The sequence below is a fragment of the Gouania willdenowi genome, chromosome 6 (genome assembly GCF_900634775.1).
Source record: "Gouania willdenowi chromosome 6, fGouWil2.1, whole genome shotgun sequence".
Classification (NCBI taxonomy): domain Eukaryota; kingdom Metazoa; phylum Chordata; class Actinopteri; order Blenniiformes; family Gobiesocidae; genus Gouania; species Gouania willdenowi.
The window spans coordinates 53853064-53880539 of record NC_041049.1 but is presented as its reverse complement, the minus strand read 5'-3'; the positions used below and the strand labels follow the sequence as shown (position 1 = coordinate 53880539).

The following is a 27476-nucleotide window of genomic DNA, read 5'->3' as shown; positions in this document are numbered from 1 at the left end:
GGTTTAGGAGAGAGCACTGTTCCACAAATGGCAAAAAACAATGAAATTACTGAAATTATGATTAAAATTTATATTGAAATTGTGGAGGCGGTACTTATGATATGAAGAAGGGGTACACATTTGACAAAGAGGTACATGCCTCTTTATTTATTTATTTTTTTTTTACCTTTGAACACCTGGAGAATTTAGCACTCATAATAAATACAATTTGTAAATGAAATGCGTCATGAAAAAAAAACAAGTGCAAATGCTCAACTTGGAGTTGAACATTTTTAAGAACTTAGAAAACTGGTACATGACAATAAATTAAATCTGTTACCCTTTATGAACACGTGTAGAATTTAGCACCCATTATAAATCAAATTTGTAAATAAATTGTTTGAAGAAAAAAAAAATGCAAATGCTCAATTAAACCCAGAGCAGCTTTGAATTCAACATTTTAAATTGTTTTAAACTATTAACCATTAAACTCAGGGACCTGCCTAACAGAAAAACAGAATTTTGCATCTTTTTACATCATGGCGGCATCTTCGAAGATCTTAAAAGTAACAAGCTAATTTTGAAAGTGTAAGTGTAAGGAGTACATATATTTGTTTAAAAAAAGTAAGGAGTAAAAGAAAAAAAAATCGCATTAAAAATACTTGAGTAAATTAAAGATACCAGAAAAACTACTTAAGTACATTAACAAAGTATTTGTGCTTCGGTACTTGTCACCTCTGTGAGATAGTAAGTCATAATTATGACTTAGTATCTCATAATTATGACTAATACTGGAGGGAATGGACTTTATATTTTTTTCTTATTCTCCATTTGATTACTATTGCATTTTCTATGCTAAACTACTCAAATACATAACAGTTTGGTTTAAATCATTTATAATGTTCTTTAACAAGTTTTGTAGTTTTTTTAAATGCTACACACAATATAAGCTCTGAGTTGTTTCTGTGTGGAGTTTGCATGTTCTCTCCATGTTTTCCCAGAAAAGGAGAAAGCAGGTCTGATAATGCATGGCCTTATACTGTTAATTGCGTTGTTTCGACTTAGGACGTGTGCATGGATGTTGGTTGGTGGTCAGAGGAACTGTAGGCGTGAATTGGCAGCAGCGGTGGCTACAATGTAGCTTACTACCACTAGTGTGAATGAATAAGGATTTCTGGAGCTTGCTTTGAGTTTCATTGAAAAAAGCTCTATATTAATTGAAATCATCATTATTATAGAACATAATGAATTCTGTAATATACATATAAAATAAATAGTTCAATTTGTGTTTTAATTATTCCAAAATATGCTGCATAGCAGGTTTTCAATTTAATCACATAGAAACCTTAATATTTAGATTTAAAAGAAACATTTTAAAAGCTTTTTAAATTAACTTATTTGGAAAAAATCTTGAAAATGAGTTGATAATTGATGAAAGAAGATGATAATGTTCTCCCTTTTCTATATTAGGAGTCATGTTTGTGCCTGATTAGAATCATTTCTTGTAGCAGCAAGAAAACTCAAGTATATCACTGCGATATAAAAAAAAAAAGGTCCAATTTTATTCTTATTTTTTTTTTACAACAGTTCTTTACTTCCAACCTTTTCCAAAGTGTTAGAAATGTATTTATTAACAGAAGAAACATTTCTTTGTGGACATTTCTTTATGAAGGAACAAGTCAACAATCTAAGGAAGCCAACAAGTCAAATGCAGAAAACAGAATGCTAGCAAATAAAATACATTAAAAAAAAAAAAAAAACAACAGGAGTACTTAAATCTCCCAAATTGAGACATTATGTATTGTTCTCTTTCTTTCTTTCTTCAACTGAAAAAATTGACAGAAATGATTACTTATTAAAAGACAAAAAAAGTAAACATAATGACTTTCACATGGACAAAATGATAACAAAACTAATAATCAATACATAAGTGCTGTAACATAACATGAAGGAATAAGCTATTAAACCCTTTTTTTCTTGATGAGGAATATTTGAGTGACACAAATAAAATGACAGATTTAGCAACCAATCAAGAGATGTCAAAAGATGTTCAGAAAACTCAAGCCAGCATTTAGTAGGTTTGTCCTTCCTTTCACTTTTGTGACCTTCCCCTAAACGTGAAGCTAATGGTCTATATTTGAGATGCTTGCTTGGTGCTTTTCTTTGTAGGGGCTGTATAAAGGACAAGCCCACTGAACACATGACCCACTTATTCCTCACCAAAGCCGTGTCAAAAGTGACGATAAATAGACTGCACAGAGATCAACAAAGAGCACAGCTGCCACACAAAGCCAAAGTGCAGTAACTGCACTTTGGCTTTGTTTGATTACCATGTAGGCCTGTGTCATTACATGCATATGAAGAAGAGTCCACATGTCTGATTGCATCACATAGTGCAAAACAAAATCACTTTAAATACAACAGGTTATTTCGACTTTAAGGGCCAAAGATTTGTCTCCCACTTCTAATAAAAGCGACGCTGTAACAGATAGAAAAATATGATAATAGTACATCAAACATATCCAAAGTCTGTCTGGGTTTCACTCGTATTTAATTCCAGATTCCCTCCCTCCTTTTTCTCACATTTTCATCCTTTCTCTTCCAGCAAAATGAACTTTTGGTCTCAGAAAACAGCAGGTTTTGATTTGAAAAAGAAAGCTTGCGCTTTAGAGCAGTTTTGAACAAGCATGTCAACAAATGTGAAGTGTTTGAGCACACAGAATAGTGCCAACATTTATTTGATTTATTTTAAAAACACCGCACTTTTGATGCATGGCATTCTAAACGAAACCCTGAGCATCAAGATGTTCTTTTCTCATTTCCCCTCTAATGACATTTATACCTTCATGCAACCCCATTCATTTCAAACATCACGTGAATAAAAAAAAAAGAAAAAAAAAAAAAAGAAAATATTTTGCTACATAAAAAATAAAGCTTAAAGACCTGGACAAGATATCTAAGCTTTTTGGATATGAAGAATTAATTAATTAAAAAAACACGCTCATCTCAAAATGCATCATAAAATGATACAAGCATTTACATCATATGCATTTAAAGGCTGCATTCAAATGTATTTACTTTGGCATTTATTCTTATTACCCAGGTCCTGTGGATTTTACTTTATTTGTAATATAATGCTTTTTAAATTTTCCAAATAATCCATAAAACCAGATTGTCTCAATATGTACGATAATACATAGTAGATGGTAGGAAATGTTATTGAACAATGGATGAACCATGATAGTTTTATGTTGGTATTTAAAGTACATGGATGGTTGGCTTTGTTTTTTCCACTCTTCCTTCCCCACTCAGCGCATCTTATGTTCCATGTCAGTGTTGACCATGTTTGAGCCAGGGCTGGGGTCCTGCTGTCGTCTGGACTGGGGAAGAGAGGAGAGGAAGAGAAAGGGATGAGGATGGGTGTGGGCATGGGATGAAGAGCAAGGATAGGACAGATGAGAGGAAGAGAAGAGGAAGAGAGTAAAAGAAGGTTAAACACAGTATAGTGCCTTAGCTTTGATAATATCAATAACAATAATAATCATAGCTGCTGCACAGGAATGGTCGAGGCCAGGGAATTTTAGGCACAAGACAGAAGCTGGGTGTCAGAAGTTCAGTTATTAAGACAAAAATATGAAAATACACATATGCTAACAATTTTTTAATTGGTTCTATAAATGAATAACTGGTGTTTGAAAACGCCATTTTTGCATTGACTCCAATTCTTAACATGAAAGCAAAATTCTATTTGCTGTAAAAAAAAAAAAAAAAAAAAATCAGTTTTTGAAATAAAATTCTGATATTTTCCATCAACATTTCCATCCATTTGGGTCCTTTGTGTGTGAAGTTTGCATGTTCTCCAGGTACACCGGTGTCACGGTCTGAGTTTACCTCATACTGAGATCCATTATGAGCACGCGCACTACCGGAAAATTAATTTTTGCTAGTTCCCCTGTGAGTTTTGCTACTTCAGCCGTGCTGAGATTGAAAATTCAATTTCAAAGCTAATGTTACTTGACGAGTGCTGAATGGCTCCTTTTCTTGGGGAAAAATAGGAATAGTTTATTCTCCAAAAAACATTATTATAATAAAACTCAATACAAAAAGGAATATTTTTTTCTCCCAAAAAACATGATTATAATATACATTGCAAACAGTTAACCTAATGTAATTTTACAATAATAAGCTGTTGTATTCATATAAATATGATCATGACAATCATATTTTTTTTTTAACATTGGTGGATTTTTTATCGATGGTGATTGATGTGATGTTTTAAGCATATTTTTTTAAAAAAAAATCAGTACAGCAATCTCTGTGCATGGCTATTAATCCAGCACGGGTACATATTAGTACATAGCCGTCACGTACTGAGATTGTAAGAGAATCTCAGTATGGAAGTAAACTCCGACCGTGACACCAATCTCCTCCCACCTTTGGAATGGCCGTAGATGCACATTCTCAGGGTAGAGTGTGTCAGTAGGTGAAGGGACTTTTTTTTGACAATGTATTCTGGTAAAAAAGAAAAAAATCCTATCTTATTGTAGAAGGTTCGCTAATGTAAAAAAATGAATTAATAAATAAACAATATTTTCTTGACATTAACTCATTGAGTGCCGTTCACGTCAGTAGACGTGAATTGTGTTTTTCGGCTGGTGTTGCCATAGGAGACAGTGTGACAAAGATCTCCCGTGAATATCTAACATGTACCATGTAGTGACCAACTGGTGACATGTAGGTGGCAGCAGCACCCCTTTGGATGAGAGATCACCCGTGATGGGCAGAGCTCAGAGGGAGAGGAAAAGAGTTTACGAGACAGAAAATGACGCTACGAGAGTTGATGCTGAAGTTCCCACCAGCTCACAGCAGCACACACTTGACCAGAGCATGTGTGGAACTAAGTGGACTATTGAGAGTGTCACGATGGTGAGGGAAAACAATAAAAAAAACAGGGCAAGCGGTGACACTTGGCAGGAAGCTGCGTGTGGGGAGAATGACGGGGGGAGACACTTGGAGGAATTGAGGGAAAACAATAAAAAAAAAACAGGGCAAGCGGTGACACTTGGCAGGAAGTTGCGTTTGTGGAGAATGATGAGGAGAGACTTGGGAGGAATGCCAAAATACAGTAAGAAAACCATTCAACTCTTACCCAGATAACAGAATAATAATAATTTTGCCATTAAAAGCCCAGTCTCAGCATTGTTTTTGTAGTTTTATAGGAGGAAACTAATGTTGAGGTGTCACTTAAGCAAAAAAAAAATTGCTTCAAAGTCACTAATAGGTTTTTTTCAGAATAAGCCATTTTTCTCAGCTTTTTGTCACAAACTGGCGATTTGTGTGAAACTTGCCTCTATTCAACTGCTCATTACGGAAGAACAAAACAAGCTAGAAACAAAAAAAATTTTTGTGATGAAAGTAGATAATCTTATCTTTCAGAATCTGGTTTCAATATTCTGTGGGTCTTTAAAAATCAGTGAAAATGCTCTAAAACGGCTGGCACTGAGGGGGGTAGAGATTCTGAAAATGGCTGGCACTGAATGAGTTAATGGTCACTAAATGTTGGTTTGACATGAATGTAAAGCGATACCTCTGTAGGTACACAACAAAGAATGACATGAGTTCATTTATCATTAATGACTCCAGAATGTTGCATTAAAAAAGAAACAAAAAATCTTTGAAAACGTATTTAACAAGAATTTGCAAGTATATGTTTACACAAAGCTGTGAGGACAGTTTGTGAGGGGCAGTCAGAATATGTGATGTAGCAAATTTGGTGACAGTTGGGCAACAATTATGAGAGGAGGTTTTACAAGTTTAACAGTTATTGGAAAAAGACAGAGTGATGGACTTCATAAATTGCAATAGCTTTAAATGTACCAACGTTTCCCGAGTGTTGGGGCTACATTTTGGTGAAAGTAGCAAATCTGTAGCACATATGGTTGATTCATTGTGGCTTATTGCAGCACCACCTTAAGGACGATTGGCCTGTTTTTGCAGCTGATAAAATATGGCATGGGACTGGACCTTTGTGCAAATACTGGTGATTTTTCACAAAGGGGAAGTAGTAGGATATCCACGGTCTGATATCATAGTAGATAGTATTAGTATAATAACAAACTACAAACACTACACTGCCCATGTGTGTGCATAACAATATAGAATTAATAAAGCTTGTTTTGGACAGTTTGCGCATTCAAATGTGGCAAATCCTGTACAAAAAGTGCAACACCCCTAACCTGAACCTAGATGGAGACAAAAAGCTACATAAGAACTGAAGCTGTGCTGCTGTTGTGATATTTTAGTCAATAGCTGTCAGACAGACAGACAGGCAGACACATAAAGTGTTTTACATGCACACTAATAACTCATAAAATAGATGTATCATTAGGTCATGGACAGACACCATCAGTATTTAGAAAATATGTAAGTGTACATGACATTCCCCTGCAGTAAGGGAATACTTGAGGTTAGCCCTATGTTGACACACAACAGAAGGAATTTAGCAGGAAGAGTGTGTGAGAAGGTGACAAAGTGCAAGGAGAGGTTAAGCAGAACGCAACGCAGACAGAAATACTGACAGTGAATAGTGAAGGGTTGCTCAGTTCATGAGGAATGTGGTTTGTGTCATCTCTCAGTGACTAACTATAACAGTCACATGCACGCACACACACACACACACACACACACACACACACACACACACACTACTGTTTTGACTTCACACAGCCTGACTGACTCCAACTTGTGGAAGGATCCCTGAAGTGCCTGCAGCTTATATCACTAGTATTTATGATTCACTAATACAGAAAAATTTGAGTCAGATTCCAAATTTTTGTTCTCATAATATCTTACCATTGTGCTGCTATAAGACGGAAAGAATAAAATAAATAAAATCAATCAAAATTGAACTTCAAGATGTTTGTTACTGTGATTCTTAATACAAATAATGTGCTGTGACTGAATGAAAATGGAGAAGTGAGGTGGTGTGGCAACTGGCGGCCCCAGGGCCAGGTGTGGCCCTCAGTCTAATTTGTTGTGGCCCCCAAAGCAAATGTACAAAATAATTCCAAAAACTATGACAGCGTATTAAAAGCAAAAAAAAATCTGGGCACTACGAGATTAAACTAAGTTGAAATCATATGTGAATAATGTTGTATATTTCAAGATCAAAATGGTAATATTTTGAGATTAAAATTGTAATATTTCGAGAATAATGTCTTCATTTTATGAGAATAAAATTGAAATACAAACAGGATCTTGTCTGTGTTGCGGACACTTTTGGGTTATGGGGAATGTGGGGCATTTAGTGAAATTATACTTCTCTATAGGTTTCACACATGGTGAAATACTGAGCCTTTTGGCCCATCATAACCACACTGTTATCAGACGTTAGTGTTTGTTCCGCTTAAGGAACCAGACTGATTTGGACCAAATAACCTCTTTTGTGGAGGAGGAACTGGCTGGAGGTGGTCGACTTCAGGGCTATCGGTGTTAGTTCTGTTCACTTCAACAGGGAATTCTGAATGCTATACCATTACGAATGTTAGATACAGCTTTATTCGTATCAAAATTACGACTCTATTCTCAAAATATTACAACTTTAATTCCTTGAATATTACGACATTAATCTAACAAAAGTACCACTTTATTCTTGAATTATTACAACTTTTATTTCGTAATGATCAAATTCAAAACCAAATTAACAACAAAAATACACAAAATGACTCAAAAGCACACAAATTGAGAGAAAAATACACAAAAGGACAGCAAAATACACAAAAGGACAACAAAATACACAAAAGGACAACAAAATACACAAAAGGACAACAAAAATACACAAAACAAAAAAGCTACATCAACACAAGCACACAAAATGACTCCAAAAACACACAAACTTGTTTTTTTTCTTCTCTATTAAAGCTCAGGTTGGTCATTGTTCTAAATGCTGACATGAATGTTTAATAGTGTGGCCCTTGGATTGGATAATCCAATATAATCCATCCCTGGTGTAGAAGGTCCTGGGTTAAAATCCTGGGCTGGACACTTGAACATTGGGTCTCTTCTGTGTGGAATTTGCATGTTCTCTAGATACTCCGGTCTCCTCCCAACATCCAAAAACATGTCTCCAGAATGACCGTAGGAGTGAATGTGTTTGTCTTGTAATGGACTGCTGCCCTGTCCAGGGTGTACCCCCTGCCTAGCGCCCAATGAGAGCTGGAGATTGGCACCAGCAGACCCCTGATCCTGAACAGGAACAAGTGGGTCATAAGATCAGGTTCATTAATCACAAGATAAATGAAGAGTGTGTCAGTAGGTCAAGAGACTTTTTTTCTCCACTGTATTCGTCTAAGAAATTCGGGTCTTAAAGCAGTGGGTGGTTCGTGAATCGCTAATGTAAAAAATTATTAAATAAGATTCTCATTAGGTTAATTAAGCAAAATTACACAAGAGGGAGTGCTGTTGTGATGAAATATCAGCACCGGTGTGATGCAGGCCAAAGACCGAGTAGATAATCACACCAGCGCTCATATTTTCATCACAACAGCACTCCCTCTCATGTGATCGTGCTTTTATACAACAGTTCTACAACCGCATTTTATCAGTTAACAGTAATAAGTGACAAGAGATTATGATTTGTTTGTTTTTATTTAACCATTTGGCTTCGCCAACAAAAATAGTTCCACAAGAGCACACAGTGTACTGTGGTGTAGTTATAGCCCAAGATGTAACGATAATTAACGGCATTTAGATCAGCTGTACAGCGGAGTGATATGATCCGTAAGAAGTCGTTGTTACTCTATATCAGCACTCTTGGAATGTCTGTTGTCCTATCAATTGTATAATAATTCCTAAATGTTAGATTGAAAAGTGAAACAACAAGGAATGACATGAGTTCATGCAAATCACATTGCATATGATATATACGTATACATTTCTTATCTGGTGGCCTGCTGTGCTTGGTACACTGCCTTTGTCCTGTATTGGCTGACACAGGCGCTTAGATTATCGTAACCCTGGTAGAGATAAAATAGGTAAAGATAGGCACAAATATTTTATACTGTCCTCATAAAAAAACTACTTGATGAAGATTTGAGCTAAAATCGTAATCAAGCTGCAGAAAAAGTCTAAAAAGTCAGGAATGAACACTAAGGATCATATCTTTAGGATTAATGGAAGAAACAGAACACAGAGCATGGAGGAGTCATAATACAGAACTCCTGATGTGTCAGAAATGGTGGTGTGAGAAGATTTACAATTCTAATTCAAAGCTTGAGTGGAACTGCATTTGTCTGCTATAGGGAGAAGATGTGACACTCACTGCTGTTGGCTGATTGTTGATGGGCGTGGTCTTCACTAATCACAAGGGCAAGGAAGCTTTTTGTATTGACCAGTGCACAGATGGAAGCCTGAGGGCTGAGGACAGGCTGTGTAACCACAACTCAATACTAGTGAAGTGTGTGTGTGTCTTTATAATCAACTTGCAGCAGATTTGCTGGATCTGCCAGTTTGTGCAAAAACACATCTGCATGATATCAGAATGAGTGTGTGTGTGTGTGTGTGTGTATACATGCGCGTTTGTGTGTCAGAGTAAGAGTAAAGGGTCTGATGTCGATCAATACTAATGATATATTAATGCTTTCAGTGCCGTCTCATCGTTTACCACCAAACGTCTGTGTGCAGAACACTTTGAATGTGTGTGTGCGTGTGTGTGTGTGTGCACATAAGCGTGCACAGCTGACTGAAATGGGCACATTTCTTCCTAATCTATTCTATCTCCATCCTTCTCTTTGACAAGTGCACCCTGACCTTGAATGACGGGAATATCAGAGATTTGGATGAAAAATGTTTTAACGATTAAAATGCCAAAGCTTCAAAAAATCGAAGTTGGATCGTCTTCATAATCTTTGATCCCCTACATGAAGAAAAAGATCTGCAGCAGCATTTTAAAAGAGTTCTGATTACAGAGTTGCATCAGTGATTCTGATCATGGTTCCCTTCATAAAGGCTTGTAAAGAAATGTCCATGCCCGTTAATACCAATACAGTAGATCCAAATGTGTGGGCAGTACACCCCCATTCTTTTGAAAAGTCTTTTGAATGCCACATCATCTTCATAAGATCTAACATAACATTGTTTATGAAATCAGCAGAAATCCATTATTTTATGGAGACGGTGTCAGTCCCCCGACCCATATTTCACAATGATTTTAACATAAAATCAAATAAAAGAGCTATCAATTATAAAAATCTGAAAAAAATTAAAATCTCAAATCTTGAAACACCAAAACATAAAACCATTAGATGTGCTCTATTAAATATTAGATCACTGAGATCCAAATCTCTACTAGTAAATGACCTTATCTCAGAAAATAACCTTGATTTATTCTGTTTAACTGAAACATGGCTGTATCAAGATGAATATGTTAGTTTAAATGAAGCCACTCCTCCCAGTCATTTAAATACTCATATGCCACGAGACATAGGCCGTGGAGGTGGTGTAGCAGCTATTTATCATTCCTCTCTCCTAATCTATCCTAAACCAAAGGCCAGTTACACTTCCTTTGAAAGCCTGGTTCTAAATTTATCTCATATCGAATCAAAAACCTGCCAGCCAGTCTTATTTGCGATAATTTACCGTCCTCCAGGCCCTTATTCTGAATTTCTATCAGAATTCTCTGAGTTTATATCAAACTTAGTCCTCAGTTCTGATAAAATACTGATAGTAGGAGATTTTAATATCCATGTGGACAAAGATAGTGATAGCCTGAGCTCAGCCTTTATGTCCCTAATAGACTCAGTTGGCTTTTTTCAAACTATTAATGAAGCTACTCATCGTTTAAATCATACTCTTGATCTTGTTCTAACATATGGCCTTGATATTAATGAACTAAAAGTCTACCCTGAAAATCCTCTGCTATCAGATCACTTTTTAATATCTTTTAACATTATCCTAGAGGATCTCGCACTGTGCAATAAAATAGTTACAAGTAGAAATCTATCCAACAGTGCTGTGGCTAAATTTAAAGAGGCCATTCCTGCTGCCTTAAACTCAGTGCACCATCCAATAAATAACTATGATATTAATTATAACCCCTCTCAACTGGATCTGCTTGTCGATAGCTCTGCTAGTCTACTAAAATCCACCTTGGACTCAATTGCCCCATTGAGGGAAAAAACTATTAAACGTCAGAGGAAAGCTCCGTGGTTTAGCTCTGAAACTCACACACTCAAACAAACAACCCGTAAATTAGAGAGAATGTGGCGCTCCAATAAAACAGAGGAGTCACGAATACTTTGGCAAGAAAGCCATAGTAAATACATGACAGCCTTACGACATAGTCGATCTACATACTATTCCTCACTAATTGAAGAAAATAAAAATAATCCGAGGTACCTTTTCAGCACTGTAGCCAGGCTAACACAAAGTCAGAGCTCTATTGAGCCCATGATTCCTCTAGCCCTCAGCTGTGAGGACTTTATGACATTTTTTAACGATAAAATTCACAAGATTAGAGATAAAATTAGCCACTCCCTGCCTTCACCTGGGCCTGCTGTACCATTAAATGTAAATAGGCCTAACCTAAACTGTTTCACACATATAGGACTTCAGGAACTTAACTCTATTATTTCATCCTCCAAACCATCGACCTGCCTTTCAGATCCGATCCCAACTAAGCTGTTTAAAGAAGTTGTTCCCCTAGTCTGCCCATCTTTGTTGGAGACAATAAATATATCCCTATCAATAGGCTACGTGCCACAGTCCTTTAAAGTAGCTGTAATCAAACCCCTTCTCAAAAAACCTACTCTTGATTCCAGCACTTTAGCAAACTACAGGCCTATATCTAATCTTCCTTTTATTTCAAAGATTCTTGAGAAAGTTGTGGCAGCTCAGCTCTGTGAATTTCTTCAAAACAACAGCCTGTTCGAGGACTTCCAGTCAGGCTTTAGAGCTCAACACAGCACAGAGACTGCTTTAGTTAAAGTAACTAATGATCTACTCTGGGCTTCAGATGAAGGACGACTCTCAGTGCTGGTTTTATTAGATCTTAGTGCAGCTTTTGACACTATAGATCACTATATTCTACTAGAGAGATTAGAGAAATTACTTGGAATCACAGGGACTGCCCTAAACTGGTTTAAGTCCTACCTATCTGATAGGTACCAGTTTGTACACGTGAATAATAAGTCTTCTGTGTACACTAAAGTAAGCTACGGGGTTCCTCAGGGCTCTGTGCTAGGTCCAATCCTCTTCTGTATCTATATGATCCCCCTTGGTAATGTTATGAGAAAATACTCTGTTAACTTCCACTGCTATGCTGATGATACCCAACTGTATGTATCAATGAAGTCAGGTGAGACAAATCAGCTATCTAAACTTGAGGCCTGTCTAAAGGACATTAGGGCCTGGATGGACCAAAATTTTCTTCTTCTCAACTCAGACAAGACTGAGGTCATTGTACTGGGCCCGCGACACCTTAGAGAAACCTATGCTAGCCTAACTGCCCTAGATGGCATTACTCTGGCACAAAGCACAACTGTTAGAAACCTTGGGGTTCTATTTGATCAGGACTTATCCTTCAACTCTCACATAAAACAAACTTCAAGAACTGCCTTCTTTCATCTCCGTAACATTGCTAAAATCAGATCTATCCTGTCTCAGGGCGACGCCGAAAAACTAGTCCATGCTTTTGTTACCTCTAGACTGGATTATTGTAATTCTCTTTTAGTAGGCTGCCCGAGCAAGTCGCTTAAGACACTTCAGCTGGTTCAAAATGCTGCAGCACGTGTACTGACTAAAACTAGGAGAAGAGATCACATTACTCCTGTATTAGCCTCTCTGCATTGGCTTCCCATAAAATATAGAATAGAATTCAAGATTCTTCTTCTCACTTATAAAGCCCTAAATGGACAGGCACCAGTCTATCTCAAGGAGCTTGTAGTGCCATACAATCCCCCCAGAACACTACGCTCTCAAAATGCTGGACTACTCGTTGTTCCATTCATCTCTAAAAGTAGTATAGGAGGAAGAGCTTTCAGTTATCAGGCCCCACTTCTCTGGAACCATCTACCAACCACGGTTCGGGGGGCAGACACCCTCTCTACCTTTAAGGTTAGGCTCAAAACATTCCTCTTTGATAAAGCTTTTAGTTAGGAACCAGCTCATAGCTCATAATTAAGATGCAATAGGCATAGACTGCCGGGGGGGGGGGGTCTGGCATGCTCGGTTGGAGAGAGGTTGGAGAGGGCGTTAAGAGAGAGGTCATTTAGGTTAGAGAGGGACCGGAGAGGGTCCCATTCCTCTTTCAAACACTCCCTCTATGTCTGCTTACTCCCTTGTGTGTTTGCTCCTGTACTCCTTCTGGCTTTTGTCTTGCAGGTCCGTGGGATCCTCAGTGTGGAGTTACAGAGACTCAGCGGCTCTGTCTCCACCCTTTCCTCTGCACACACCCAACACAGCATAACGTGGATGGCTGTTCATCATAGGAATGGGATCCACACAAGGTTCCTGCTGCTTAACAGAAGGTTTTCCTTGCCGCCATGATGAATTCATGTTGGGTGTGGGATACATATGTATGTGTATATACGTATATATGCATATGTGTGTATCCATAAAATGAAGAGTCCGTCCTTAAGACTGCTCTACTGTAAAGTGCCTTGAGATACCATTGGTTATGATTTGGCGCTATACAAATAAAGATTGATTGATTGATTGATTGATTGATTTAACGTTTGGTGTTCTGTATTGTTTTATACTGTACAGCAAAGATGGGCAAACCCTTGGTTTATTTTTGTGTGACCCCCAAAATAAACACACAAAATGACTCTAAAAAAACATACAAAATGACAGAAAAAATACACAAAAGGACAATAATAAGCAAAAGGAATACAAAATGACAACAAATATACACAATTGTAGTCCGTGAACACACACGACTACAAATAAATAACTGAAAAATGGCCAAAAAGAGAAAATTACAGAAAAATGTACCAAATGACAAAAAAACTAAACATAAAACAAAAAATATACACAAAAACATACAAAACAAAAACAGAAAATGAGCAAAAAAATTTACAATATTACAAGAAAAATACACAAAATAAATCTAAAAACACAACAAATGACAACAAAAACACAAAAAGCTGAGTTATTTCCCATAATAATGCTAGATTGATCATTATTTTAAATACTGATTTGAAAGTCGGCCCTCATTGTATTAAAACTTGCCCATTTCTGCTGCAGAATCTTTCTGTATCATGAGCATCTCCGTGTCCAGTGACCCCGTTTTGCTATTTCATGTGGCTTTTCACTTGGTGACATAGTTAAATAGTGTATTTACAATTGCCTACTCTTTGCTATCATACTACCTTTTGGTTTAAACACCATTAAAAAATACTGATGAGATTATGGCAAGTGATTACAATTAGAATTTACTGTGTTCTATAATGCTTAAAAATCCATTTGCATTGCCCAGTAGCAGTAATTGATTTGATAGACTTGTGATCATAAAAAGACTGGAACACATGACTACAATCATTCAAGGGGGGGGGGGGGGGGTCCCAACTCTTTTGGCAATCTAACACATACCACCAGCTAAAAAGAAACATATAGAGAAAGAGAAACAGATGGAAGGGTGGAGTTCACACCACAGAAATGCAGAAGCTGAATGTGTGCCGTTATTCACCATCACTTGGACTCAGGGCAGTAGTGTAGGAACACTGTATGAATGCTTTATTCATTAACACTGCACACTATTAAACCTGCACATACATCTCACATTATATCACATGCGCCTCACTTAATCAGCTGGGTTTAAAAGTCTATTCTGTTGATAATAATCTTAAATATTTCCAACAGTAATTTTTTTTTTGTCTTTCTGAGAACATTAAGTCACAAAAATGAAACTGATATAACAAAATCATAAGAAGTAATTGAAAAAAGCCTTAAAGTTTGTCCAGAAAGTTGAGAGCCACTGAAGTTATTGTTAGTCATCGAAAATAAGTATGTGAAAAATCTAATTTGTGAACATCCCTCATTATTTAGAATAGAACAGTGTTTAATAGCAAGACTGTCGGGATTGTGCTGAGCGATGGGAATTATAAACACCTAAACTGTGTGCACTCAGCAGCAAAAATCAGGATTTTGTGCTCCTGCCCAATGATTGCTGTTGGAAAGTGTTCAATCACTGGAGAAATAATGCAAATACCAGCTAAAAACAACAAAGAGCTACTGAACCCAAATATTTCCTAATGCATTTTACTCTTTCCTCTCAACCCTAAAGCCTACACGTGTTAATCAAATCCAATTTGAATGTTGTAATGGTAAAAACTTTTATGTCTTTCAGTTTGGCGTTGGTAAAAAGTACTGTACTATTGGAAGGTTGGTGGTTCCAGTCCCACACAGGCCACAGGCAAACAAAAAAGTAGATAGCATGGTTTTATTTATAATGAAATATCAGAATTTATTTCAGATTCTTAACATAACTTAAGAACTTGGGTTTCACAAATATAAAACAAAGACCCAGTATAAAGATGAAGTTAAAAAATATGATTTTTGTTACTTTGAGCAATAAAACATCCCTTTAGTTTGTATGGGATGGGTATTTTGAGACCGTTTTGATGTTCAAAGTGAACTGGGATTCCAAATAGTCTTTAGCATGATTGCCTGTGGTTTATGGGACAGTCGTGATATTTTTATTGATTCAGCGAGAGACGGGAGAATTTCTCCAACTGTTGGAGCCTCAGGGTAGAAACATGAGATCAAAGAGGACCTTTCATTTCATCCACACTTTCTTTTTGCTCTGATACTTCCTCTATTGGTGGATAATGTTTTGTAAAATAGTTACCATAAAAAACAAACTGGATGAGGAATGCAAACTTGAAACCAAAATAACATTTTATATCATTGAAATAGCACAAACATTGATACTCTTGTCTCAACAAAAAACAAAATGTACAGTAACAGAAACATGATATGCAGTCATTGCGGTGCATGCACACAAACGTTCGTGCACACATGAACACGCAGGCACGCACGTGGTGGTTTAGTGCATGACAGTGTGATGGTGAGAAATGAAGGTCACAGACCCTTTTCTCTTCTGCTGGCTGTCTGTCTGTCTGTGTGTCATCAGTCCCAGATTTTAGAAACCACAGGGTCCTAAAAAATAAGCAATTTTGGGGTTCATTCGGAGAGCGTTAACTTAGTACAGTTGCCATGGATCTCCCCAAAGCCTTGCCGGGAAAGTAAGTTTATCTCAAGTGCGTTCAGCACAATTGATTTTAAACATTAGAGCTGGTATTGTGAACAGAAATTCAATGGCACAAGGGACTTTTTTTCCCCCCAAAAGTAAAAAATATCAAATTGTGTTGATTTCATTTTAATCTAATGAGTATCCACTGACTTTGTAGATATTAAAAAGAATAATAAACTACTTTCCCCTCTGAGGCTTTTTGGATACCTTGACAAAACTGAATCAGTCATTCAAATGTTCATTAAAATAGGTTCAAATAAACTTAATGTAATGTCAAACTGATCATGCACTAAACCTATAGCACCAAAATGAACATATACTATTAATGGCAACAAAAAACCACACAAAAGGAATTAATTAAAGCACACAAGCACACGCCACTCAATGCTAAACCAACACAAGCAAAAGTAATAACGTAAACTTCACTCCAGGAGGCTTAGCCCAGTTAAATTACTACATAAATGAGATTAAACTGCTACGATCAAAAGGTGTAGGACATGCAGTCAGCCTAGTACAGTAAAGCCTTGCAAAACCAATACCGGCAGGAAAAATACATTTTCTCATTGTTATCGAAAATCTCTAAAGCAATGAAAAAATATATGACGTTTCTGCATAAATGTGTAGAGGAGATTGATGATCGATATTCTCACATCTCACACAGATTTTTTCGGGTCACAGTTTTAATTTATCATCTCTCAGTAAATAAAAGAGGTTTACATCGACTTTTTTTTTTTTTTAAATTTTTACTTTTACTGATTGTTAGAGCAACCCAAAGCAGCACAAGTTGTCATTTTGACTGAAAAAGCTGCTAAATGATAAATGCTTGACCTCCTATAGAACTCATCGGACTAAAAGGGGCTAATCACGTCACCAATGACGTCATTTCAACATGGCGGCGCACAGGGTAAAGTAGTCCCAGTTTTAAAAGTTAATAAAACAAATATGGTGCAAAATAATGCATTTTGTTTAAGCATAGATCTTCTAATAAGGACATTTCAAAGGTTTTAGGCCACATTTGTAAAAACAGTGGAGGATCCCTTTAAGATGCCAGTAGGCGTTGACTCGTCCCTGTTGGGGGGTGGCCAATAGGGGGCAGGCATCACACTTCTGATGTCAACCAACTGTGATAACAAATGAGTTCCGAATTGCAGCAAACTTGCTTTCAATGGAATTATCAACATCCAACCCACAGTCTATGAGCAGAACCTCTATGGCTGACTCTCTTCTCTGACACTTTCTGTGAAGTGGCTTTGCAAGGCTAAACCTCCTTTAAGACAGGAAGCAGATCTGTCTTTTCTACAGTATTTGCTAAACACTTCTATAGTCTGCATCGGTCTCTGCCCTCTCACCTCTAGATCCTCTCGGTGCGATCGGTCTCTGTCCTCAAAGTCTCTGGTTCTGCGTCGAGCCTCTTCGAATGCTGCCTGAGCCAAAGCATCCTCCTGCTGCGAGTACACACAAGCACACACTGTAATAACCACAGAGACTTTGAGTGTCTAAAACTCCTCTGCTTTGCGAAAGGTTTACCTGCGCTCGCTCATCATCGTACTCCAGAAATCCCATCCCATCCAACCTCTGTAGGTCAATCCAGCCTCTCCACATTACACACACACCATTCAAGATCATGGGGGCCTTTAAATATACCTGCCAAAAAAATAAATAAAAAATACATTTAATCATTTCCGATCATAGTATCACAAATATAACTGCTCCTCGCATTCCTCATTTAAGAAGCAACTGTATGAGTTTGATGCTAATGTATGACATTGTAAGTATTTTCTGCTACTTTGTAATGTACTTTATTATATGCTGCATGTAATGCTGATGTATGCAGTTTTTTTCTATGTATTTTATTTATTTTTAATTATTGTATTGTAACTTGGTGATGTCCATAGGTTGACTTGGTTTTATGTTTTTTTATAAGTTTGAATCGTGTGGACTCATTAGCTGAAGTGCTAAATCTGGCAAACCTACTGTTACGCCCATTAATATTCATTGTCACCTCTGGGTAAAGGAAGTTGAAATCTCCCATTACAGATGGAAAATGAGTTTCTGCAGTTTTGATGATGTATGAATCGTGTTAAGTGTAGTCTGTCTAATAATGAAAACATGAAATGTGAGAATAGATGTATTAAACAGTCATACACAGATCACTTTCACATGACGCTGATTTCACTTTAGCCCTGGGCAGATGCAGAACTCAGGACGCCAAAAAAATTTGAATTTCTCATATTGCCTTGGAATACAAGGCTTTTTCTTAAGAACGTTCTTTCCACTTTTCCTGATTGATTTTGTTGTGAATAATATTGTTTTGTTAGGTAAACATTACATTCATAAATGTCGTTTCTTTAAATCTAAGCCTAATTTTAGGCACAAGTTTAAACTTTTTGCCAGTTCTTTATCTTTTCTTCATGGTAAAAATGCCCCTAGACTTGTTTCATTACTTCTATTATGAAAATAATAGGGGTGGGACTTGATTAATTTTTTTTTTTAATCAAATTAACTCAGGGCTTTGTAATTAATTAATCGAAATTGATCACATTTTAAGTGCATAACCATATTTGCACCTGAAAAGCAACACTTCTCAATCTAAATGGATTTTAGTGGATGAATGAATCAAATAATAAATACAGACAAAAATACAGTAAACTCAAACAATTCTAATGTCACAACTATGGAAAAAGAAATGAAAAATATCCCTGGCCAAAATTAAACAAATGTAAAAGTGCCATTTTAATTACATTATGTACTTTTCACAACAGTGTTGGCTTAAAAACATAACTCAATAAATAAACAAATAAATATAAAGTACTTTTTTTTTTTATTCAAGTAAAATTTGAAATATAAATGGTAATTTGGCCTAAATCTTTTTGGAACTCCAAGTTTGCACAGAACCACTCTTTTATCAAGGCTACCGTTAGATCGTTTCTTGAAATAAAAATGTCCTTTTGGCCCTACGAGCGCGCTTTCCTCCATTTTGGTAGCCTTTAGCCGAGCTCTGACGTCACGCGTGCATCAGTGTAATCGGCGTAGAGGAAAAAACGTGCAACGACAAACAGTTCTGCGTTGTTTATGAAGCAAACTGTTGTTTGTTTATGAAGCAAACTGTTGTTTGTTTATGAAGCAAACTGTTGTTTGTTTATGAAGCAAACTGTTGTTTGTTTATGAAGCAAACTGTTGTTTGTTTATGAAGCACCTTTAAAAATACACATACGACAAAAATAAACATTTTAGGGTATTTCCTGGGTTAGGGCTAAAATACAACTGACAGAACTCTAAGTCACGCGGTGCACCTATCACGTCACCTAAACTGGCCAATGAGGGGCGCTACGTATGCATAGACCGGCAGTCGATTCATACGTTTAACGTATCCATAGCCACGGCCTTCCATTTTTGTAACGCGTTATTTTCTTGTAATTAATTAATGGTAATTAACGCGTTGAAGCCCCACCCCTAGAAAATACTTGATTTATTTTAATAACCCAATCTGTTTGATTGTAAGTACATTGTTTAGCCCCTTGGTTCTTTTTTTGTTTTGTCTTTTAAGTTTGTCTATAATCTGTAATAATGTGAAAATGTGCCTTTTTGTTTGTATCTGCACTTGTTCAATAAAAAACAAGTCTTTCCACTCCTCCCACAGTCCAATGCCTGTAAAACATAAAATGCTACTACGCTATTTAAAAAACTTAGATGTTACATTTAGGTGTTGGACAAGTAAATAACACCGAAGCAGAGATAAACTTACATATCATTTAACAGGTCATTGTGAGTAGTTCAATATCCTTCTTTCTCAAATAATTTTGTTGTTACGACTCCATTTAGCAACTCCTTTTCACAGACTAGTCACTAAAATGGGATTTTATGGGATTTCATTAAAAATAAAATGAAAGCAGTGAATCTGTATTTTCAGGTTTTAAAGTCACCACAACTTTCCAAACCAAAAACAAAAAAACAAACAACAGTGATCAAAGGTCTGTCCTGTTTGACCTTGTGTCGTGTATGTTTTGTCTGTGAATGAGACGAAGGACATTGCAATGATAACAGACAGCCTGCGTGTGCTCACTTCTAATGCATTCAGTCCTCCGTCTTCCATGTATTTTGAGACGCACAGTAATCCCAGTGTACAATATAAAACTGTCTGACACAAAAAAGGAGTCTGAGGCTCTGTCTCCTTCACTCCTGGTTATGTTACATATGGCTCCACGCCAGGAGCAACCGTAACGCAAAGCGCCATATGTGAGTCATTTCATGAGGAATGGGAATGATCACGTTTGCAGGATCACTGCACCATCTCTCTTTGGATTTGTCAAACTGTCTCAGCTGCTATCTGGAAAATTAAAGAGCTGCTCATTCTTACTGTAACACTTGGCATTAATATTATTGGTTAGGGTTTTAGAGGTACATTAAGATATTTTATGAGGGCTGCCTTTGAGTGTCAAAATACAAAAAATACACAATTCTGCCAGCTAATTTTTCCAGCCTTTACATCATTTTGCATATTTATCTGCACAAACATAACAAAAAAATAACTGGTGAATGTTTATAATAAGTATTCATTAGGGCTGGGCGATTTTGCCTAAAAAAAAATCTTAGATTTTTTAAAGAAAAATTAGAGTTTTGATTCAATTTTCGTTTTTTTTTTTTCCAACCCACTTAAAAATGACCGCAGACATCAGATATAATGTCAAAAGTGCAACTTTATTGCTGTGATTGTCCTCATTAGTTAAAACGCATAGAACAATCCCAAAATAAAAAGTGAGTGAGGTTCTGTCATTCAACAATTTCAAGCTTAAGCTACCTACACAAAGGGTAAACAACAACAACAACAACAAATATATATTTTTTAACTCAAATTTGTAAAATAAAAATTGTTTTTATCTACAAATTCGATAAATTGATTAAATCGATTTTTTGCCCAGCCCTACTATCCATTACGAGTAGTTAACAGATCGTTAATAAACTGTTAGTTGAGGTATAATTTTATTATAATATTACTAATATATTACTTGTTGAATATTTGCTAACAGTTTGTTAAGGATTCATAACGGTGTCTTATAATTAGCCAATAGGTGGCTTAGTGGTTAGCACGTCCGCCTCACAGCAAGAAGTCCTTTCTGTGTGGAGTTTGCATGTTCTCCCCGTGCTGCGTGGGTTTTCTCCAGGTACTCCGGCTTCCTCCCGCAATCCAAAAAACATGACTGTAAGGTTGATTGGGGTCTCTAAAAATTGCCCATATAGTGAATGAGAGTGAGGGGTTGTCTGTGTTGCTCAGTGATGGACTGGTGCCCTGTCCAGGGTGTACCCCTGCCCAGTGCCCAATGAGAGCCGGAGATTGGCACCGGCAGACCCCCGCGACCCTGTGAGACAGGAGCAAGTGGGTTTGAAAATGGATGGATGGTTGACTCATAAGCTGTTAGTTAACAATTTATAAATGACATCTTAACTGTATGTTAATGATTTATAACTATACCTTATAAATGAGTAATATCTCATGAATAAGCTAGTAGTAAACCACTTACTAATTACTTGTTAAGAATCAGTTAAAATGTTATATAATTTATTGCGACTTTATTCTAAAGTTGCCACTATTCCTCATTTACTAAAGTATATAAAGTTATATACGTTGGTCGAGAACTACAGGAAACATCTGACATCTGTAAATGTTAACAAAGGTTACTGTACTAAATATTAAGTTCCATTCAATCATATCATGTGTTTATTTGATTTTTTTAAATATATATTCTGTCTCACAGTTGAAGTGTACCTATGATAAAAAATTACAGACATCTCCACTCTTTGGAAGTGTATCAAATACTTATTTCCCCCAGTGTAGTTATAAATCATTAACATACATGTCATTTATAAATAGTTAACTAACAGCTTGTAAATCTATAGGACACAGTTATAAATCCTTAACAAATGTATAACTCATGAACTAACAGTTTATTAATGATCTATTAACTGCTTATAACGAATAGTTATTATAAAATAAATAACTTTAAAACAATACACAGTAAGTATACAAAAATTACAGGAAAAAAGAGATGTGAAAATGTAAAAAGTCTCATTTAATAATGTTTTAGATTAAACAGAATTAGCTTTTAACTCATGATTAACTGATCTCTTCAAATCTTAACAATAAAAAAAATAAATAATTCCAAATAAAGTGTCAGTCTGTGTATCTTCTGTGCAAACACGTTTGGACTTGGCTTTTCTCAGAGTTTAGAATGACTGTAGCATTAGGCTGGTTTTAAACACATGATTTATGACTTTAAAAGTTTCAGGAAGGTAATAAAAATGTCACGCTTTGTTTGCACAGTGATATCTAAAGCAGAGAAGCCTTGACTCTAATGTAATGGAATGGATATACAGTAGTAGACGTCCCTGCTCATTAGCTGCTCAGCTCTGTTTACCAGCCCGTTGATAGTTTTATATTTTTACTTTTATTTTTTTTTTCTTGTTACTTGTTAAAGAGAGGTCAACGTTGGGAAGCCCGCAGCGACAGAATGAATTCTGTTCAAATATATAGTGAGTAATAAAGCGGTGATTTTCAAGCTGTAAACAAAGTAATTTGAAGGAGATTAAAAAAAACAAACTGGATACTTCTTTAGCTGACACTGTTACACCAACTTTCCTCTGGCTATTTTTGGGCAGCTTCTCGCAGGACCTCTTTAACCACAGTTACCCATAGTGCACTGGGGTTGCAGAGACCAGACCACACCCCGAGAGACTGTGGGTTTTTGTGTGTTCTTTGAGTGTGTGCGCGTGTGTGTGTGTGTGTGCGTGAGGAAACAGGAAAGAGCAAGAGGAATGACTTCTACATCTGTGAGGCTGGATGTTACTTTTAAATGAGAGCTTCATTTGCCTTGACAAGAAAATTAGTGTGCAGGCCCATGTATGTGTGTATGTGTGTGTGCGCGTCCGTGTGTGTGTGTGTGTTTGTGTGTGCGCGCGTATGTAAGGGGAAAATATGTAGAAACGGCCTAACCACAGACTTCCTCTGAGAGAAGGAACCATGTCAACCCCCACATCCATTTACAAAGACACTCACGAGAAAATGGGGAGCGCTCACAAATGGCAGCACACTCAGAAAAAAAACAAAAAAAACAACAAAAAGGATTAGAAACTAGAAAGAAAATCAACCTTGAGTTACAATTAAAAACTAAAACTAAAACCATATCATTTGCTAAAACGTTGGTTTCAGTTTCTGATGATGTGACTAATTTAAACAATAATCCAGTGTTTCATTTGAGCCATTATTGGGTGTATTTTGGTATCCACAGTGCTACTTCTGGCCTGTTTCTTCCTATTCCAGATAAAACGTCTGCTTCTCCATTGTAAAATACATGCTTTCATGTCTATATATGATTGTTTTTTATTTTATTTTATTTTTGCTTGAAACCACGCCCCTTTATGTGAGTGCACACAAACCCAGATAGGAAACCCCTGGGTTAAATTACAGAGTTGGATGGTTTTGTGGTACCTCTTATCACGACTGGGGACGACCGCTAACGTGAAGCCAGATAATGCTCAGTTTAATCAGTTTTGTGGTCTCAAATTTTTATTTCATACCTTTATTTCAGGCGTGGTGACCTCTTGAGTCTGACGAGTGTATTGTGATCTTACACACACACACACACACACACACACACACACACACACACACACACACACACACACACACACACACACACACAATATAGAGGCCTCAGTTACGGTAAATCAGAGGTATTACCGTACAATTACAGTACTCACGTCACTGTAATTGAGTTGCTTATATGGTTACATTTCTAAATCACTTATTTTAATTCAATTCAACTTCATTTATAAGTATATTTTAAACTAAGTACAGTGATTTGTTACATTTTATACCCAGTCGTTACTGAGTAAATTATTATTTTTCATTTTAAAATGATCAACAGACATTGTGAAACAACAAAAAATGAACAATCAAATGCATCACATCATAGCCGACCAATCAGATTAAACGTAATGCATCGCATCAAAACAGCATCAAATAGAGGTTATTTTCTCAGTGTTAGAGTTCATTAATTAAGCTAAACTTGAGCACGAGTTTTTATTTTTTATTTTGAATTGAATTTATTGGTGTTATTTTACTTAAAAAGAATTGTACATTTTGACAAACCTTTTATTTGGTCTGTTTTATTGTATGCAAGGGTACCGTGGCAAGATTTATTACCAAAAATAAACGTATGGGGATGAAAGTAACTAGTAATTAATTGAGCTACCTTTTACTTATACTTGAATACAATTTCAATCAAGTAACAGTACTTCTACTTGAAATATCAGTACTCTTTACACCTCTGCAGTAAATGCTTCTGGAGAAACAATGAGGATCTGTGTATGCCCGCCACAAATACACACCACACACACTCACCTACACACACACGCACGTTTTTGTATATCTCTACCATCGTAAACACATCAGTCTCTGAACGTGACTCGACGGCCCTTTGTGTGTGTGTGTGTGTGTGTGTGTGTGTGTGCATTCTAAGCTTGAGGCACCAACTGATTTAACGCAGTAATTATGCTATTATCTAGAAGAATGCTACATCAGTGACTGCGAGTGTCTTCCAAGCAGCAATGGTTTTAACTGCAGTCACACAAACTTCCCAGTGTTTTCTTTATTTCCATTGAGATTAAACATGAGCCACAGTAACTTTGCGTGCATGTGTGTGGCTTTCATGTCTTTACATTCTCAAGCCCCTTTTTGTGGTTTTTATTTCAGCTTTTATTGCATTTCTTTATAGTTTTCAGCTATTTTTTTTTTTTGCTGCTGTCCTGTTTGTGCTGCCATTCTGTTTGCCTTTTTTTTGTTTATTTGACAGGGACAATGTACATTCATAAAGATTACAGTAAATGTGCCAGAGTTAGCCTAATGGCTATTTTTGTTTAAAGTTACCCTAAAAACTAAATCTATTTACATTAGTACAATAAAAAAAAGTCACATTCTAAAATAGCATACAAACATTATAATTCACCTTACTAAAAATGTGTAATTCAGTTTCAATAAATTGTAATATATATTTTAAATATAAATACAAAATAAAATGCAAGAGAACTCATGACTATCAGGGCTGATAATTGTAGTTCTGATTACTCAAACGCCATTTTCTTAGCTGGGTTTTAAATGTATTATATGTTAGAGTTTTTCCTCTATTTCCCGTCATTTCTTGTTGACAAATGATCTTTTGTGATATTAGACTAAAAAGCAATGACAACAGAAAGTCTTTCAAACATAGATGAATAGCTGCCAGGATGACGAGCGTCACTCACTTCTGATTCACACTCCCAGTCCACGTCACACTTTCTGCTCCCAACCAACAACAAAAACATGGTAATTGCTGAGTGGACCAGCACTGATGTCATACTCTCAAACTTAACCAGAGATGAGATCATGAAGACGTGTAAAGTTATACAAGAAACTGAGAGTAATGACTTGCGCTAAAATAAACTACCTCACGATCCAAAATAGTTTAATAAACCCACAGAGGAAATGACTTTAGTCAAAATGGCTCCAGAGCAAACAAAATAAATACAGCAAGGAAAGAACTATAGTCAGGAGAAATATCCATAGAGACAAACAAACATTATGTTAACATAGGAAATTAAATATGTGAATAAATATACATGAAATAATGAGTATACACTTCATAGGACTTCTTTTGGTCAGTCTGCTCTCTCCGTAAAAGGAGAAATACTGTGTAACTCTCTACCCACACATCTAAAATTATAGACTAGTGATCAATGCTTTCAATAATGGACTCAAAAACTACAGTGTTCACATTTATAGTTTTACCTGGTTTCCCGCTTGCTCGCGTTGCCTGTGTCGTATAACTAATGACTGTATTTAAATTTGAATATTGCTTTTCTTTTTTTAATGTTTTGTGCAGTGCATATTTCCATTTTCTTATTATTTCTGTTACTTTTAACCTTTTTAAAAGCCTCCCACACTCAAAACAATACATCTGGTCAACTGATGTAATTGTGATGTCCATATCAAATGAAGGGAATAATAATATACAAGTAAAGTCTACAAATGCACGTTCAAAAAGTAAGAAAACTTCTGATTTTTTACTGATTTTTTAAAATGGAACTAACCAAACTCGGAGGCAAGTCACACGGCAATGCAACAAATGTTCGAATATACGTCACACATTTAAAATGAGATGCGGCAATCACATCTTTGCCTGTGTGTGTGTGTGTGTGTGTGTGTGAATGTAGCAGGTGGATGGATAAAAACATCCTTATTGACCATCTGTCCATGTTGTTAAAGTTAAAGTATAATAGTTTGCAGCTCTCACATTACATGAATTGTACAACCTCTCTTTCGGCAGCTTTTACTTCCCTGTAATTACAAAGGCAGGAAAACAACGTGGGACACACACACACACACACACACACACACACACTAGGCTATTGGATTACATACCATTTACATAGTATAATGAACTCTTAATATGGAAAATAATAATAATGGTTCTTAGTCCAAACTGTTTGTATTGAGGCGGAGCCAAAACCTGGTCTTTATTTTTGCTGAGTTGACTTTCCGTTGCTCATTCTCAACTGATGTTGTTTGTCATTTCTCTCTTCTGTCCCTTTTCTCTTTTGTGCGTTATATTTCATTTGTGAAGAACGCAAATGATCAACTGACCCCATGTGAGTTTCTAACTGCTTGTCTTGTAGACACACAATGTGTCTCATTGGTATGCAAAGTCATTTCTATGTGCAAACCTATTCTTTGCCTCGATGGCTTTCACAGACATGAAAACAACATGCAAATCCTTTACACAAGGCAAGATGGAATTATGGGTAACCAATCCCAGAGTTAGAAAAATGCCTCCTAACATTTTTCCTTCGACTGATTTTCTAAATACCCCAAAAGATGACAACATATATCATACATTAAAGCACGATAAACATATAAATGGAATAAATAAAACTAAATTAGGGCTCAGATATCAAAAGTCTAGTTATGTGTTCCTTATTGAATATATTCTGTTGTTTCTGTGGCTCATTGATTAGTTTGGTGTCTTGTAATTCATGCAAATTCAAGTCCTGTTGGGGATCAGTTGTGGTTTGATGTTACTTGTTTCTCTTAGTCATGTTTTGTTTGTCTTTTAGTTTGTAATATGTTTGTTTTTAGGTCTTAGTTTTGTCTTTGTTGTTTCCCATGCTTCCACTCAGGTGTTCCTGATTTTCTGTTTGCCTTCCCTGCATATCCAAG

At 36.3% G+C, this 27476-nt stretch overlaps 1 protein-coding gene across 4 annotated transcripts in view; it reads right to left on the bottom strand.

Annotated features, from left to right (window-relative positions):
- Positions 1 to 1544: 1544 nt before the first annotated feature.
- Positions 1545 to 27476, bottom strand: part of cbfb (core-binding factor subunit beta) — a 43191-nt gene continuing 17259 nt past the window's right edge. The window contains exons 4-7 of one of the 4 annotated variants that reach the window (XM_028450874.1): positions 17756 to 17872; positions 17578 to 17673; positions 16065 to 16134; positions 1545 to 3359 (exon numbers count right to left, since the gene is read on the bottom strand). In XM_028450874.1, coding sequence (XP_028306675.1) covers positions 16105 to 16134; positions 17578 to 17673; positions 17756 to 17872 — 243 coding nt within the window. In that variant the 3' untranslated portion in view covers positions 1545 to 3359; positions 16065 to 16104. The remainder of the gene's footprint in view (positions 3360 to 16064; positions 16135 to 17577; positions 17674 to 17755; positions 17873 to 27476) is intronic. The other 3 variants (XM_028450875.1, XM_028450872.1, XM_028450873.1) reach the window with 3 other exon arrangements.